The 19,044-nt window shown below is 42.7% G+C and overlaps 1 protein-coding gene across 1 annotated transcript in view; it reads right to left on the bottom strand.

The window, feature by feature from the left end:
- The window catches only part of LOC123967794 (DNA-binding protein SATB1), a 53,728-nt gene that overhangs the window by 16,302 nt on the left and 18,382 nt on the right, over positions 1 to 19,044 (bottom strand). Inside the window, exons 7-11 of the mRNA XM_046044036.1 lie at positions 17,142 to 17,219; positions 12,176 to 12,678; positions 9,532 to 9,744; positions 6,098 to 6,169; positions 5,451 to 5,606 (exon numbers count right to left, since the gene is read on the bottom strand). Of these exons, the coding sequence (XP_045899992.1) occupies positions 5,451 to 5,606; positions 6,098 to 6,169; positions 9,532 to 9,744; positions 12,176 to 12,678; positions 17,142 to 17,219 (1,022 nt within the window). The remainder of the gene's footprint in view (positions 1 to 5,450; positions 5,607 to 6,097; positions 6,170 to 9,531; positions 9,745 to 12,175; positions 12,679 to 17,141; positions 17,220 to 19,044) is intronic.

Genomic DNA, 19,044 nt, shown 5'->3' with positions numbered 1-19,044 from the left:
CAAAACCAAGTGCACACAAGCACCAGCATGAGCACTTGGATAGGTCCTAATATCTCCCCATGCAATTCCCCCTCACTCAGTCATACACACTCCTGTATGCACACAGACACACACACACACACACACACACACACTCTCTCAGACTGCATCTGCTGGAGCTAGTGGCTGTAGTTAAATTGAAATATTTCCCGGCGTGTGTCAGAAGCATGCAGAATGATAATTATGACAGATCTGATTAGGCGGGCCGAGTCGGGCGGCTCCGGGCTGCAGGTGCGACCTTGTGCATTCCTGAGTGTGTAAATAAAATTAATTACAAGCGTAGGGGGCGCGCAGCGCGTGACATCAGCGCGCACAGGGGGGACTCCCACGGGGGGCACCCTAATGGAATATTTTCCCCGAGTCTAATAATACAGTTGGTATTGACTTGAGGTAATTAGGGGGATCATTAAAGCGCTTTTCCCGGCGTATTTGCCTGCCTGATCAGATTAGCGAGAATGGGCCTCAGAACAAGCCCTGTGTGGTCTGTCAGGAGAAGTGGAGACAGTGGGAGAGGGTTAGCTAGTGAACATTTGTAGAAAAGAAAGAGCTAGCAAAGTACTGTGCCTGTCACCAGGGCAAGGGTAGCATTTGCAAACAACCTAACAAGATTAAGGACTAGTAAGGTTAAGCACGTGGCCAATAGGATAAGCACTAGTTAGCACTCAGGAACTGTTGAAATTGAGAGAGGGCTAGCGCACTATTAGAGAAATCCTAGATCAGTTAACTAGCAAACTGGCTAACACCTGCTCCACAGCAGAGAACATTTGTCATATAATAATGCATTAGAGGTGACGAGGAAGAGACAATTTGAAGTCCTGACAGTCGGGGCAGATTCCTATTTTGGACTGCAGGGTAGGAGGCAGGCGAGGAGGAGGGAGAGGGTTGTGCAATTGGAGACAGATGGGGTGAGAGGTGGCATGTAAGGCGTAAGTGAGAGAGATGGCAGGAGAGACACAAAGTGCTCTGAGCATGCTCAGTGAGAACCCGGGCTCCTGCTAAGAGGAGGAAGGTTCGATGAAACAGGCAGCGGAGAGAAAACAGGCTGGTGGGAATTCCACTGTCCATTAAACAATAAGAGAAAGGCTCATTTCAGAAGGAGGGGAAGACTTACCGTTTGCAATATAATTCATTCGCTAAATTAATTATTCAGACAGCTGGGTCTCCAGTTCAAGAAATTGTGTCTTTAATAATAGAGAGGATCTGGCCTAGTCTGTTTCCCATGGCAACCTAATAACCAAGCAGGCACAGGAGATAAATAAATAAATCAATTAATAAACAGTCACGGCCCTTTTAGATCTCTAGGGGTTGTGATATGCTCACTCTAATCTGCCTAATTTGAGGGAGAGAGGTGTGGAGACCTGTGAGTTCGCAAACAAAAAATGAAGACATCTTGATGCCTGCCCTGCCATAGCACAGAAAGGACAACTTGTGAAAAGTGAAGAAAAATTTCACGGTGCTGCTCCAAAACATAGCCCCTAGCAGTTGCTGATATTAAAAAGTATCTGATAACAGCTTGACTGTATCCATTTTACTATTCTAGGATGTAATTTAATGCCATTTGTACACAACTCTACATGCAAAACATGACTTCTAACGCGCTGACCCCAAGTGGCTTCTCAGTAACAGACAAACCTCTGAACGGTGACAATCTAGAAACAGACACCCAAAAGGTCAGCCATCTGCCCCTCTTGTTAAGCAGCCATTGGATGGAGCAGAGTAATAGATGTGGTGTGTGTCGTTGGTCTGTCTGTGTGGGTCATGTGCCAAATATCTGAGACTAAAGCTAAGAAAAGCGACCAAATAAAACATGTACATCCACTAAGCAGATTCCACCCCAACAGGAAATTTGTCATTTTCCAGGCATGAAGAAAACAGTTCCAGTTATTCTGTCACCCTCCCTTCCTATTCATATCACTGTCCCCACCTGCCCCCACCCACCTCCACCCTCTCCCCCACCTCTCCAGACCAACAAGGCACTCCCCCCCCCCCCCAGCATCCCCCCCCCCCCCTCCACTCCAGGGACTGCCGTGCCAGGCGGGTGCAGGGTGACAGATGGCATACCCCCTCCCCCCAACTCGCTCTCCCCTCTCCCCCCTACTGCACCAGCCCCCCCACCCGGCCCCCCCGGTGGCGCAGCGGCGGACCAGATCAGTGCCATTCTGTCTCATTAGAGCCTGGCTAATTAGCGTAGCCTCTTCCAGGGGAGAATGAGCGAGTGAGAGAGAGAAAAAGAGACGGGGAGAGAGGGCCGTGTTGGTGGCGGTGACTGCGTTCTGTACTCTTCTGGTCATTGAGGAGTCGGAGGGCTTTGAGCCCCGCGGTGCGCAGGGCTCCCAGGGCGCTTGTTTTATGACAGCAGGGACTCTGATTCTAGCCGTTGTGCTATTCCTCTCAGGAAGTGTCGGGGATGTTTGGACATAAAAGTCGTGTCAAAGGAATGCCCCCAACCCGCTCCGCCCCACCCTCAGCAAACCTCCCATTGCTCAACTGAACATTAGCCGCCCTCTCTGCCAGGATAGCCAACACAGCAAGCCTCCCCTGTTAACGTGAATGAAAACAAAAGCCCAGTAACTTGCTAAACAGTGCTCTAGCCCAACTGAGCCAGTTAATAATGTCGACATCAACTCCAGGCTATCTAGATCATAGCTTGCACCTCTGCCGGCTAAAATGAAATGGGCTGTTTGGCGAATATAGTTAGCTCTGGCAGTGTCATCGCTGGATTTGAACCAGTAGCACGCAGATGTTTCCTCCAAGTCTGACATCTCCTGAAGCTAAATGAAGACGGAGCATTCTTGGAGCATTCAATCTCGATTCTGATTTTATCAAGGAGTAAACGTAATATCTGTCCTAATAAATCAGAATTGATGCATGGATTACTTAAAAAAAATACATTTGCCCAGACTTGAAGTGAATGACGATCATTAATATGATAAAGTAATATGGCTTGGGGTAGATTCACTGCTCTATAGTTACTACTCTGAATATGTGACAGTAAAAGAGTGACTGAAATGCAACACTGAATATGGGGGGGGCAGTTAAGAGGTGGCTGTGGCCTTCTATGGTTACGAGCCATAAGAGAGTACAGGATGGCTGCGTTCCAGGAACCCCCCCACACACAAACAGACACAATATTCATACACAATCATGCACCAGTCAGTAAACTCTTGTTTACTGCTTTTCTACCCACAGGACCACCACTGCCTATGTCACTGTTAAGCTCCACATCTCTTATTTCTCTCCTTTCAGACCTCCATCACTCTTCTCCTTTCTTTGTCTCTCTCTGTGAATGAGGCAAATATGCTTTATGCAAATGCTAAATACACCAAGAAACACTATACCCACACATACACAGGACTGATACCAACAGATCCTGGTCACCTGATTCCGTGCTTGCGTAAGCATGCGGGAAATCCTAAGCTGAGCAGAAGAGGCAGAGGTTGAACTGCACACCAGGCTGATAGGACGGTGCCAGCCTCAGTGATGAGCCCTCTCCCCCACCCTCCCCCCACGATTATTTCCCTGGACCCCATATGGGCATCCTGCCAGTCTAGCCCATCCTCCATCCTCATCACCAACCACATCCACAATGCACTCCCAACCTCAGTACCCGCAGTCTCTGCTGATATGGTACTCAACCCTTGGCTTGGACAGTAGTTATTTTTTCCTGCAAGGCTGCAAACCTCTCTGGACTTAAGCTGTCGTTTACAACATGTCATTTAAATATACATTCTCCCTGGCTGACTGATTTGCACTATAGTAACCTCATAAACAATTAACACTGATGTAATTTCCAGGTGACATACTCAAATTGCTTGTTTTGTTCTTCCAACAGTACAAAGGCCAAAAATATACAATTCACAATGATATAAAACAGCAAATGAGAAACAATGACAACAGCTGCAAATCCTCCCATTTAAGCAGCTGAAACTGTCAAATGTTAGGCATTCTTTCTCATAAAGTGCCTCAAATGATTGACTGAAATAGTTTTCCATGAATTTTCTGTCGATCAGCTAATCCATTAATTGACTAGTAAGTACTGCAGCTATATTGCAGTCAATGTAACATAACTATGTGAAAAAGAAAAAAGACACAACATCAAAAGGAAAATACATCACTTTTCACAAATTCTGGAAAGTTAAAATCTCGTCCCAATTTAAATTATAATAAAGATTTGAGGCAAATGCTGGATATTAGCATTGTGTGGAAACAGCTAACAAAAACTGGGTGCTGGTCTCCAACTTTCGGGGTTCGGGGGTCCTGATGGGGAGGAGCAGGTTTGGCCTGGCGGTGCTAGTAGCTGTGGCAATGCCGGCTGGATAGTAAGGGGGGAGACCAGCTGCCCGGGGAGCGCCCATTACGAGATGGAGCCAGAGATAAGTGCTCTCCCAGGCCCCCTTTCACAGGCATAATTAGCACACTTCTTATCTGCTGCTCAATTCACATTCACACCCGCCTGCCATGAATGGAACGTGAAAGAGAGGCAGAAATCTGGGGGAACGAGAGAGGTAGAGGGGCAAGACAGAATGATGGGAGTGAGGTGGAGAAGGCACGGTGGAACCTGTTCCCAGACAAACCTTCATTTGAGAAGAGAGAGACATGTGCAAGTTAATACTGCGACCGCCTCGCTCTCCCCCTTTCTCTTTCTCCATCCTTCCAAGGAGTCTTTGAACTCCTTAACAAAAACAGTGGTTTGTGCATCAAACTGCAATTTTGTAAAACAAAGCTATCTGGAGGTATAATCATCCTAATCAGCAAGAAAAAAATAAAGCCTTTGCAGATATTTCTAGATTATTCCGCCCTTGGTGATCTATTTCTCCCCCCTTCTTCTTTATCAAGCACAATTGTGGAAATTTTCCCAACTCTGTCACAGACAGACACATGAAAACCTGTAATAATAACTCAGTGCTGATTTTTTTTAATTACTTTTAATAAAGAGTTAAACTGGTGGTGTGTTTTTCTCCTGTTTCCAACACACAAGCTTTTATTGTGTGAGTGCCCTGCTGTCTGGGAGACCAGGGGCCCCATCGACTTACTGAGCAGAGCTAATATAAACAGGTTTGTTTGGTGTTGAAACAGTGTCGACTGCTAAACTCCGAACCCACAATAAAGAGGACATGTGTCATTATGTCGATAAATCATTGCCGTGATGCTCTGAGGCTTGTTTTGCTATGGGTTGGTTAGATTTCTTCTATTTTGTTTTTAACTGTATGAATATATTGATGTTATGTGCATTTAGTATCAAATGTTTTATAATCTTTTTAAGGTTTTATATATAGACTTGATATGCATGTTTGTCTAAGAGCTACTTTGCAAAGTTAGATCTTGTGAAATCATTATACACATTATTCTTTTTAAACATTAATGGTGAAAAAAGAAAGAACAATCTTTTAGTTTAGTGTTTTTTTCAATACCTGGCTCTTGGAGGCAGCCACCTTTGCGAACAGGGCCTGGGAAACTTTGGCCCTCTTCATCTCTTGCTGGATCTCATCGTAGATGTTGGAGTTGATGTTGAGGATGCAGCTCTCAGTTTTGCCGTTCCACTCGCTGGGAAGAGGCGATGGTTTCACCTGGTTAAGAGTCAAGTCAGAGTAAATATCGAAAATCATAAACATGTACTTTGTCAGATACTGAATTCTCCTTTATATTTGATTGATTTGGTTGTGTGTATAGATTGAGTCACTGTGATCTACTTGAAGATTTTTTTCGTGACAGTTGGTATGTTTTGCAACTGTGCAACAGGATATGTCTTTATTTTTGTTCAGACTTTTTGATGCTAAAATACACTCAAACAAAGACTATATTTGACCCAGATTTGGTAATCATTAGATTTAATTAAAATCTAAAGCTTTGTAATAGTGTAAAATTGTGTGGTATTACTATTCTATCTAATTCACTTCCTGCTTCACAAACATGTAAATACTGAAACAGCAACGAATTGCATGTCTGTAGATGATAAGCTCCAGTGTGTGTATTGTCTACAGTATGAGAATGTGTGCATTCAGATTGGTGGTGGTGGAGGAGGAGAGGTGAGGTGAGGTGGGTGGAGTTATTTGCTCACAGGGGAAATGCCCACGGGGATTCGGGGATTCCAGTCCTCGGGCCTTACGCTGTTACAGTCTTCCCTCCGGGGCTGCAGTGTCGGGAACACAACACAACCATACTTATTCAGGCTCACATGAGGGGGAAAAAAGGTTAATCTGGCTAAACACAAGAATACACACACATATGCGTGCACCCATCACACACACACAAACTGGAGTGTAGATTACACCCATGCATGGCTACAGCATTACTTTGCTCAAAAACACTTAGATGTGTTGTATGAAATGTTATTATTCTTATGTCAAGCTGGTGATTAAAAAATAAAAGCAAGTCAAGTCAAATCAAATCATCTTCATTCAGCGGCTTGTTGCATCTTGACAAAAATCCTTTGACAAGGTAACAAGTATCCTAATAAAAGCACTACCCAAGAACCATTAGCATATGAAACATTCCATACGAGCCCTTTTTAAAGGAGACATCAAGAGGGTTGGGTATGAGTACAAGTACATGGCATTTAAATAAAATCATAACACCAACAGCTACTAACTCATGATACACCCTGTGCTCAAAAAACGTATATACGCAAGTATTGGTCTAGAGACCTAATACAAGCTCCTTTATGTGTTAAAAACAATCACAGTGTCATAGCATGTCTGGGCCTTTTATCCAGTTTTGCGCCAGCTTCATGTGGGCATGTCAGTCTGAGCAGTCGGTTACCAAGTCAAGCTAATAGTTAAGACCGGGGCGTGCACTAACTGGTTTTGGGAGAGTTGAGCCGACCCATCAGCGCACGTGAGAGAAACATACCTCTGCATCTGTTTTTATGAGGCCAATAAAAACCCTCCTCTGTCTTGGGCTCAATTGCCACCCTGGCTGATTTATGCGCTTAAATTCACACCGCATTGCTCCATAGGAGAGGCTGGCAGATGGCCAAGAGTATGAGTGTGCTAACGTGCATGTGAGAATTGCCTTGTGTAGGAACAGGTCTACATGATAAATGTCAATGGGTTTAAGTCATACAGGTGAAGTATATTATGCCTCAAGATATACTATTGATGTGCCAACAGCATTCTGAGCGAGATGAAAATAAAAACCACAAACCAGAGGCTTTGTTTTGGGTCATGGTTGAAATAGTTACAGACTGTATTACAGACTGTATGCCATGTAGTAGTCATTGTGTTTTTTGTTCAGCTTGCAAATCTATTTCTGTTTTGTTATGTATCTCTACAGCTCTGTCATCTGGTCTCAGATATGCTAAAATGCCCTCAGTACATTAATTCTGTAAGGAATCTCTAATTCACCTGGTGTGATTATTGTAAATGTAAAAATGTGTAGTTCCAAATCCCTAATTCTGTTTCGGGGATGTTAATGAAAACATTAACAGTGGGGCTATTGAGACAATTTTTTTCTCTTTCTTGTGCAAAGGTCCACTCCAACTGTGAATCTGTGCCCTGCACTGACACAGCATCTGATTGTAAAGATGAGCTGTGAACTGCAAAGTGGCCCTGCTTAAGTTCAGCACCGCTGATTCAGAATGCAATTCTTTCTTCTTAGTTTTTTTAAAACACAGAAACTGCTGAGCACTTTCATTGGGAGGCTCCATTTTAGAGATGGGTGGCTGTGCTTCTGTCTTTCCTTCCTTCTCACCTAAATAAAAGCCAAATCTTTACAGAGGACAGGACAGAGGAGGCCTTTGTCCGCCCCTCTCCCACCTCCCAGATGCAGCTGACCGCACTTTAAATGGCTTAAGTGGTAGAAAGTTGCAGCATACCTTTCAAATGAGGGACACTGATTTGCGGTGAGGGTAGAAAGTTGTGCTTTGGTATGTAGTGATTTTGAAATGGGAACTGACTAAATGATGTTTGATCTTTCACGGAGCTTGTCATCACTGAGTGAGCTTTATTTTTAAAACGGGAGGGCTGTTAATGCTGCCTAATGCATGGTAAAAGGTCAAAATTAGCACAAAAAATTATCCATCATTTGTGCACCATTCTCACCTGTGTGGTGAGGGCGGGGAGGATGTAGAACTCATTTACATGCCAGGAGAATGTAAAGTATGTTTCTAGTGTGCATGTTGATTATTCCACGTGTTTCCAGACAGGCTGTAGCCTGATACAATGGAGGGGAATGTGAAGTGTGTATTAAAAAATGTTAGGGGGGTGCCTGTATGCATACTTGCTGTCGTCACATGTAAACATAGAGCACAAATGAGTGCAGTGCATGAGTGTGTCTGTGTTTGTGTAACCCCACACAAAACATAGAGATACACACTTTCTACACTCGAGCAAAAAGCAGTGACATTTCGTTTAACCTCTTGTAAACCCGTCTATGAAACCTGGCACATGTCACTAGGTTTGTTACAAATGTCTGGATTAAGTTTCTGACACCACCACAAAGACAGTAAATTCCACCTTCTTAAAAACACTCCAACCTGCTCTCGCACCTGTATACTTGCTCTCAACTGTGAAAGCATGTTAACACATTTATTCAATACCAACAATATCTTGAAGTGGCCAGTGATACAGTTCACAGGACTAGATCTATTCACACATACATTTTCAGAGCTGCTCTGAAGGAAGAAAAGATCTCATTAACTCTCAATGGACGGTGCCAACAACAGAATTTTTCATAGTGCAAGTTAGCTAGCTGGCAAACTTTAATGGCATGAGATGGCTCAGGTGGGTAACAAAGTTGTTCGTAAGAGCATTTTCCCAAAATTGATTTAATTGGTTAGTTAGTTAAGTTGGCTAGTAACATGACCGGCCCAGTCCCCCAGACTTGGAATTGGCTTCCCTTCGTAGCTACATAGAGGGTCCCACCACAGTTATTGTGCATCCCTCAGAAATATAACTACACATCTGGGCTACATGGAGACTAGGAAAACAGTGATTGGTCATCTGGGACTGCTTTATGTCTTCCCCACGTTTCCGCCACTGGTGGCGTTGGTTGATAATGGAGAACACTAAACAAATGCTTTGTTAACACCAGACAAAAATTGTAATGAATGAACTAGAAAAGCATTTCCAGTTCTTCAATCTTGTTCTCTTTAAGAAAGTGAATAAAATAATGTTAATATGATTACTTTAGGGATATAACAGATGCTAGATGCATAACAATGCATTACAATGCATGACATCTAGTGTTGCTACAACAAGATTCTATGCTTGTTGGCATCTACAGCAGCGCCACCAGAAAATCTTGATGGAGAAATAAATCTGCTTTTATCACTTACTACTAATGCTAATGTTTATTCCAATTTGGGAATTATTTTTCTGTCTATAGATCAGCTCTGCCTCTAATAAATGTCTGAAAAACTAAAACTGCAGTCTTCTAATTAGGTACTGCTGACTAACACAACTAACAAGATAACAATAAGTCATACACTATGTAAACACATGGATTACATTATCACAGGAAAACATGCACAGCGAGGGATAAAATCTCTGGTACCTGTACAGGTCGGCTGGGTGGAGTGCTGATGAGCGGAGCGGTGCCCATTGCTGAGGCTGCCGTCAGGCTGCGCTCCCTCTCCTCCTGATAGATGCGATCGCGCTCAGCCTCCGGCAGCTGCAGGAAGTTCTGCATGGCACGCAGGTTGACCAGCAGCGACTGGGACGCTGTTTTAGGGTCTTCCTCTTTACGTAGAATCTCAGACAGCAAGCCCTGCGTGAGGTGTTGGGAGGAGAGAAGGAGAAACAAAAGAGAGTAAGAAAGATGGAGAGGAGGTGACAGAGTAAGCAGAGGGAGAATGACAGAAAATGAAATAAGAGGAAAAGAAAGGTCAGAGTGGGAAGCAGTTGGGTGGTGGGGTCAGGATGGCAAGCAAGAAAGAGAATAATCACATTACAGGATTCTTAAATAAGACACTAAAGGAGAGCCATGAGTGTAATGACAATGGAGATGTGACACTCTTAGACCCACTTAAACTGTTAAATAATTTTGCCTTTTAGACTCTATTTAGACCACAGTTTTCACTCCACACAGTGTTTCTATAGAGGTAGGAAAAGTCACGGGCTTGACTTCAAGTTCCTTGATTTTGACATCCCTCAGATTCAGCTTTCTCTACAGTCAGCAGTGATTCTCTACCTTTCATCATTATTGTTGCAATCACATAAAAGTAAACTTGAAAGTAAAAAATATATATTTCATTCTGTTCTGTTGGTTACAGCACAAGTCATAGCACTTCATCAATGTTCATTCTTGGGTGACAAAACTACTTTTGTGTGGCCTTTGCCCCATAACACTTTGTTGCATGTAATTTTGAAGATCTTGGACATATTCTTGAAGCCGTATGTTGCTTTGGAGTAAAGCCGCAGCTACTCGCCTGAAATCTTGTACAGTGGGCAATCAGTGTATCCTCGGTTTACTTTTCAATAGCGCTCAATTCCATCATTATGAGACGGCGATGACTCCATTATCAGAGATGTGTGATTGGGCCTTTTCATCAGCTCTTGGCCACACACTGTGCAAACCATCGCTCCGCTTCTCTCACCATCAATAGGTGTGATTTGGTAATAAAACAAAGTGATGGGGAATACATGCTCATGCTTTTATTTATTTATTTTTTTGTGAGTATACAAGCCCTCTTGAGAAATGAGTAGAGCTGCAAATATGTGCTCGGTGTCGTTTGTCTGACTATTAAAATGTATACAACTGTGTGTCATACTTAAAAAGGTAGGTCTGTGGTATCCAGACAAGTGTGAACAGATCCGACTCAACAGTGATGTTTTTATGATGAAGGGGACTGTGCACTTAATGCCCAATCACAGTAAGTATTCAGGGGATAGATTAGTGGCATATTTCATTTATGTTTGTACTGTGTGTGTCTGCATTCTTTAGTAGGTGCGTGCTTAACATTTTTTGCCTTGTTGCTTGTTGTCTATCTATTTGGTATATGTCAGTTTACTGCATCTTCTCCATAAAAAGTGACCCCCCTCACCTCTGCTCGTCCACAGCATGTCACTACTTGACACCCCCCCACCCCCTTATTAACACAGACTCGTGGAAAAAACACACGCCTAATAAATAATCCTCCAAACTGTCCAACGGCACATTGGGCTAATTCCCCATATCAGCCACAGATAAGACTCTGTTTGTGTGGGAGCTTGCCAATCTTCACAAAAACACCACTGTCTGAATTTACCATAAAACACATTAATTTATTTTATTTTTTTTTTTGGGGGGGGGGTGCTGTATGTTTTAATTCTAATAGATCCATATCCGTTTCTGTTTTTTGCCCCTTTTTTTATACAGAGTGTCTTCAAAGCAAATAATAATAATGATAATAGTAATGAGGTTTGCTGTCACCTCGTGCCATCCCCTCTAATACAGACGATACGTATCTCACTACCTTCTGTGTATGAAGTGAAAACACATATTTTGGCAGGGATAGAATGCACGCCATGGCTGAGCCTGGGTCTTTGAAATGGCAAGCGGCCAGCTGTCTTGAAGTACAGTAGAGGTGCTAGATTACTGGAGTGAGAATTATGAATGAAATATAAACCAATTCAAACACTAGTATTTCTTAGTAAAGAGGTGCCATTAAAATAGTTTTAGGGCTTCCTTAATGTGATGTATTCCCTTTTCAAACAGGATGTTGACGAATCTTAGGCAGCGAGTATTTTGCGCAGTTTGATTTAAAAAACAGGAATATGTAGGACACCCTGTAACTACAGATGTACTGTTTTCCAGAAAGCAGCAGTTTTTCTAGGAACTCATTTTTATAGGATTTGTGAAGGTACTGTTTGTTCTAAAAATGTTTTATTACCTTGTAAATGTCTGAGTCGGACTGCGGCATAAAATTAAAGATAAAAAATGAATTAAAATCAAATTATACAAACAAATAAATTAAATCTTCAGTCAGCCTTAAATGATGAAGCAAATATTGGATACTTTTCAATCAAGTTTTTGAAAATTTGACTGATATCAAAGTCCATGGCTACCTGAAGCCAAATTAGATCTTTATTAAAAAGGGAGCAGGAAGGGGAATGAGGCTTCAGAGGTAGCAATTTTTAGTATTGGCAATAATTTTAGTAGTGACAATGATCTTACATTTTTTGTGGTTAATGTTTTAAAGGTAGTCTTCCGTCCTCACCTGGGTTCTGTTGAAGGCCACACGGGCGAAGACAGCCTGTGAGATGCCGGCCCGCTTCAGCTCATCCCTCACCCACTGGTAAATCTCTGAGGACACCTCTGTGTTTGATGCCACCTGTGGCTCCAGGGGCTTGTTGTGGGAGCTGCGGCTAACAGGTGGGTGGTTGAGGTACTGCTGCGACAGGGACTGCTGCGCCAGCAGCCGGTTCACTGCATACTGCTGGTTCAGGATCTGAGCCATCACAAGCTGCTGGTTGACCAGCTGGGGACTGATGGGCGTGGACACCAGGCCTGGGTGGTGTAGACCGGGAAGCTGGGGCTGTCGGCCGCCAGTCTGGCCACCATGTGATGGTGGAGCGTGAGACAGCGGGGGCACTGGTGAGGAAGGAGTCTGCTCTGCTGTGCTGCCGGGGATGGGCTGCTGCTGCTGGGAGAAGCCCAGGTGGTTGTGGTTGTGGTTGTGGTTAGAGCCGGGTGGAGAGAGGTCAGACAGGCCATCCATCTCTGCTTGAGGAGGGGGGAGAAAGACGAGCAACGAGAGGGCGAAAGTGGAGGGCAGAAGGGACAGAGACAAATAGAAAGAAAAGGCAGGGTCCGTTATTGGCTTGATGCCTTAAAACACCACAAAGAAAACACAAAGATACAAGTGCTAGAGACTCCGAAAAAAAATTCAACCTTAACCTCAAAATCATGAACATCAGTTTAATGTCACCAGAAGAATTTAAACACATCTGCGCTGCATCTCTTTCTTTTTTTTGCCTTGACTGAATCTTAGCCTGTCAGCATACATTTCGCTCACTTCCGTGACCTATTGGAAGGAAAGAGAATTTTGCAGCCATCACATATTCATTTCTAAAAACCTAAACCACTAACAAAAAGATACCTTCACAGGCCTCTTCCTTGCTAACTGGATATGAAACAGCTGATCAGCCAACTACTGGTTAAAAAAAAAGGATTGGAAATGCAGATAAAAGAGCTTCATTGTGTTTGACCTGTGTCTTCCACAACCCATGCCTTAGAAATTAAGTTCAGAACGTCTGTGGCCTCATCATGTGAAAAAAAATCTTGGGAGTGTGTGTATGTGAAGGTACAGAATTAATGTGTGTGTGGTTGAGAGTGTGTTTCCACAACTGCAGATGTAATGCTGATAAATCTGATTCTCCTTTTACATCCTTAATTCTAAAATAAGGAACACAAGCTAGCCAATATGACATTTTTAGGGGAGGATGGCTAAATATAAATGTAGGGAGCAATGAACAGAGACCGAAGGAGTACAGTAGAGGTGTGTTACAGTGTGTAACCTGAGAAACGTCCTTGTTTGAGTGTGCTAAAACAGACATGACTTAAACTGTCTGTATGACAAAAAGAACATCTATATATGTGCCGTCATTTGATGGAATTTGGAAGATTTGGAGATTTTTGCGGCTTCTCTTGCTTTAAGTCCATAATGGCTGCTAGGGAATATTATAAGACAGGTTTAAATTATGTGCTTAGAGGATGAAAACAATGATTTAAGATTCAAAGTACTACCCACAGTGAAGTGAATGAGCATTTGGAGCAGCTGAATGTTTCATGCAGGGGTAAAAAATGTGAGAAGGATACGCAAGCAAAGAAATGTAGATAGATAGTGTAAGAGGGGTCTTTTTTTAAGTTTACATGTTGTATAGATAATGTGCATTCGTCTACTGCAACAAGACGAAGATACCGACATGCACGGGCGTCACTTTGTGTTTAAAATTTGTGGGGACATAAGGGCTCAGATTAGGGCTGTGACAATACACTTAGCTTACGAGATGTGGCGATGCACCATACTTGTGTCACAAGAACGCGATATGATGATATAATAACAGTATTTTATAGAAATAATCAAAGCTGAAATATATGAGTTGGGGCTCTGGGGATCCTCCCCCAGATAATTTTGAGGATTAAACACTTTCCTGCATTCTGTGACATCCTGTTCTGCCTTTCCTACATCTTTTTATGATGGAAATGTTTTTATTTATGTAAAGGGAAAAACAAAATTCAGGTGGCAGGTGACAATTCAAAATCTATAAGTATTACAGAATCTAATGCAGCGCAGCTCTCAGGCATTTTGTGTTGCTTTCACATATGTTTCTCCTGTAGATCAACTTTTCTCAGGTAACATCAACCCTGCTGAATTTGCACACATGCAGGCATGATTTAGTCTTCCCTCCTCTTTTGTCATGTTCACAGGGAGAGAACAGAAAATTTGGCCAAATAGAAACTGTGACAAGAAGTTGTTAAAGTTACTGACTGGTGCTGCACATTTTGGGGTCTTTTTATAATCAGTAGCTTGCCTATTCTAACTTAGAAATGCAAATATGGTGATGGTGTATTGATAAGATGCTTGCCTTTGGTGTAGGAGACCTGGGTTCAATTCCCACTGTGAGACATCCACCATTGTGTCCCTGAGCAAGACACTTAACCCCTAGTTGCTCCAGAGGTGTGCGACCTCTGACATGTATAGCAATTGTAAGTCGCTTTGGATAAAAGCGTCAGCTAAATGAAATAAATAAATGTAAATAAACCTTTCTCAGAGCACTTTCATTGGTTCTTTGCATTTCATGTTTTTCAAAGCATTTTCAACAAACGCTTTCAGTAATGGGGACATGTGCCCAGTGTAAATAACACAGGTGCCGACACGTTTTATCCTGTTGATGTTAGAATACATTATATATCCAGGTTGCTGCCACTGCTCTGAACAATTAGCTTAGCTAATATTACTGGTTAATAACAGCGGCAAAGTTCTAAAAACTTAACATTACTGTATCTGACAGGACAGTTAACAATGTAAGCTAGCTTACATCTATCGTACATCAGGCTTGCTTTCCGACTGACAGCTCGTTCAGCAGTCTTTTACCGTCATCACGTGTTCAGCTGTCAGACTCCGCAGTACAGTCTATGGTAGCGAACTAGAAAAAAAGGCCCGCCCTACGCTGCCTCTGATTGGCTGTTGGGTTGAGGCAATAGGAGTGACGATTGGTTAGGCACATAGCCTATTAGGCAGAGCTAGTTGTAAAGTTGCAGAGCTCATGCTAGAGAGGAGAGGACACGGTAAATAAAACGGGTAGGCCTACATGCTGTCTGTCTTGCATGCCTGAATCTTTTAAAGGTTTCCGCCTCTCTTTAAGGAATTGACACACGCTAAGACTTTTTGCATTCACTATGCCGAGTGAGTGAGTGAGGGGGCAGTATTTAAGAATTCATACGGATGGCAACATTAACACCTAAGAAGTGTACTGCGGCCTCCATATCCCACAGAAAAGCATCGTATCAAATTATGGGTACATTTCTGTTGGTGGGGGGGGGGGCTTCAACAAGCTGAATTTTTCAGCAGATGAAAGATTAAGTGCATGGATGTTTTCCAAAAATACCCACAATAATCGTGTATTTCAGCTGCTTGTTTCTTAACAGTCAGCAAGCACAAAACACCCAGCCAAGATGGGTCTATTGAGCGTTTGTCAAAAACAAATGGAGGGGAGGGGGGGCAAAACAAAAAAATCTTGGTAATAATCACATCTCTTCCCATAATCCCTGGCATTCCCTGGCTCTGATGGTATGGCGTGTCTATTCACTCATATGTGAATGTGTGTGTGCATATGCTCGCTCACACAGACTGCTGGGGGGCATGCTCACAACACACAAACACACAGGCACACGGAGGCATTTCCATGCAAATTGAAAAGAGAAGGGGTGACAGAAGAGCATGGCAGGCCCTGGGAGAAAAAGGCTGCCACAGAAGCGGGAGTCCTCGTGTGGAATCCTGCCACAAAAGAGTCCCGGATTAAACACACAATGGGAATGGGATGTGGGCTGAGGGAGGGAGGGAGAGAGAGTGAGAGTGTGTGTGTGTGTGTGTGTGAGACTATGAGTGAGACAGAATGAGAAAGAGAGACGTACAAAGTGACCCAACTCTTTCCCCTGCGTTCACTTCCCTGCACTGGCGTTTCCACATCAAAAGAAGAGACGACATTCGCTGGTGGCCAGTAATACCACTTCAGCTGGCAGAGCAGCAGAGTGGCTTGCCAGTTCCTGTGACCAGGTACTTATTCCCCTTGACTTCAGGCTCAAACTGCTTGCTAAATGCAGTGCGGTGAAGCAAATGCAGAGTCACATTTGACGCCACTGTCAAAGCACAAAGGGATGACCGTGCCACACTTTCTTTCAGCCTTGGCATTTCACCATTTGTGGCCACGTACAGCAGGTAACAGCCCGTCATGAATATTGAGGTTAGGGGAGTTGCCGCAGTGTGCGGTGGGCACCTGAAGCTTGTGTGCCAAGGTTTTGTGTCTGAGGTTTGGCTAACATGGCGCGTAGGTGCTAGAGTTTGTATGAATCCTGAGATGTTATCAGTGCTTCTGTGTATATACATTGGTGGTTTTGTTATCAGGGCTTGAATTCACCAAAGAGTGATACATGAACGTGAAAAAAGATGAACAGCTTATACTTTCTTTAAGTTGAAAAGTGACATTATGTTATGGGTGTGATAATGATGTCATCACTTGTTTTTTTATGTGACTTTAAAGCACGATTTGGTTTTCGGATTAAAATTATGATTTTAATTGACATTCATTTTAGACAAGACAGGCATTTAACATTAAGCACTAAGATTAGGTATCAAGGAAGGAATTTAGCTCCTCACAAGTTAGACACATCTGTGTGTGTGTTTATGTATTTTTGTGCCAAATATATCAAAATCAGTTTACATAGTCACATTATTACGACATAAACCTGGTTCACACAAAGTAAAGCACAAATGTTTAGGGTTAAAGCTTGTTTTTTCAGGTAAGTCAGGTAAGTTTGAGTCAAAGTGACAGTAATGGGTTAAGCGTGTAATAGTTATGGTAAAGGTTATGGTAAATTTCCATTTATGCCAGTTCAATGTCCTCCAAAGTAAAAAAACAAAACAAGAGTGTGTTTGTATGAATGCCCATGTTGCGACATACCTAGTGCATTGGCACGCGGGCTCTCACGGAGGACACACGTCCCCAGGTAGCCCTCCAGCTGGGAGGGTTGGCGCATGCCTGCACAGTGGTATGGCAGAACACGCACATGCACACACACACACACACACACACACACACACAGCATACAGTGTAGAGTAGTGAGGAAAGAAGACAGGGTTAAGGCTTTCTACAGTACTTCTCTCCCACTCCAGGTAAGCAGAAATGTGACATTTAAAACACGAGCATCACTAAGGCCTTCCTGGCAGCTGCAGCAGACCCATTTTTTGAGGAAAATAAAAACCAGATAGAAAACAATTATGACAGAAAATGTGTAGGAGTATGCAAGAGAATACACAAGTGCAGCAGGTCTGAAGTAAATAATGTTCCCAGCGTATGTTGCCACTTTAACAGAAGAAAAAAAACATCAGATAAGATATGATCACAACATACTATTTGCATGTAGGCTGTGAAAACATTTTGATATAATATCTCATCTGTCATCACAGCGAGCAGTAGCGCACTGGCAAAGAAAAAAAAGATTGTTCAACAGATTGTTAAAGCTAATATCTCAACATTACACTGCCTTATGAGCCTTGCAAAGAGTGGTGTTCTGCTTAATCAAAAGACATAAAAATATATCGCAATTCTATCTCCGGGTAGGGTGCTACTAGGATCATATAACCTCATTTCCTGGAGGGTCAAAGGGGATTTTTTTGAGATAATATAAAGCATGCGTTGTTAGAGGGTTGATAAGAAAAACTAATTGAATTTCAGACTAGGCGGTGGCCAGTTGAAGATATTGCTGCCTCTTGTTCATAGAAAACTAAAGCGTTGTACTCACAAACAAAAATAAAACAGTAAGAAGCCTCAATTTGACTCTTGCATTAGTGTTATTTAAAGCAATAATGGATACATTAAAGATAACACTGTGTTCAACTGCAAAACAGTGTGGAGATAATCTTGAATTATTAGATAACAAGATAAAAATGTATTTCTGCTTCATGCAACAGCAGGAAGACAAAGAGACGGTTGGTTAGAGAACATATTGTATTGGCGAGTGGTGTGTATGTGTGTGAATGTGTGTGCGCGCACAGAGACAAAAGTATGAACGCCATACTTTGCGCCCCTCCGTTTTGCTTACCCATCATATCTTTTGTCTTCTTGAAATGTTTATACCAGCGCCCAAATTCCTGACACTTCGCCGCCGACACATTTGCATAGTAAGTGCTGTTCACAATGGAGGAAATCATACTCTGAAAGAGAGAGATTGATTGAGAGGGAGAGAGAACGAGAGAGAGACTTTAGATTCTCATTGTGGAAAATACAGACATAATATTAAACCTTGTGAAACATGCAGTAACACTGTAGCTTGTCAAAACAAATAAAAGATAGGGACACGGTAAAACCCAGCACTAAAAAAAGCCAACTGAAAAGTATCAGACATGCAGAAATTTTGGATCCCCTCTGCTAAAAGGTAAAACAAATTAAATCAAAAAAGGCTTTATCTATTGTTTTTTATCAAATGCCGTTGAGTTTGATTTTTTTTTATTTTAGAGTGGGTAAATTACAAGGTCAACTGAGTTCTGAGTCTGTTGACATCAAGAGCAGGCGGCAGGAAATATATTTACCTTCAAAAGGAAAGAAGATAGTGGCTTATTGAATATCAGCATCTGGGGAGTTGGGTGATGTAAACAGATAAACCTCTTATTTTTCAGCGCTTTATTTATACAATCTGTTTAAGACAACAACTTCAAGCAGATAGAGGGCCGCACTGAGCATGTCGTTCTCCGACACACATGTGCTCCTATCTCCCCCTTTAGAGTAGAGTCTTTGCCCTCTCTACATTTACTTCAACCGTCCTTCTTTCGCCTCAGAGAAACAAAGAGGCGTTTTTTTTTTTTTT

This window comes from Micropterus dolomieu, linkage group LG03, assembly GCF_021292245.1.
Source record: "Micropterus dolomieu isolate WLL.071019.BEF.003 ecotype Adirondacks linkage group LG03, ASM2129224v1, whole genome shotgun sequence".
NCBI lineage: Eukaryota > Metazoa > Chordata > Actinopteri > Centrarchiformes > Centrarchidae > Micropterus > Micropterus dolomieu.
Note: the sequence above shows the minus strand (reverse complement) of the source record. Positions and strands in the feature narration are given on the sequence as shown.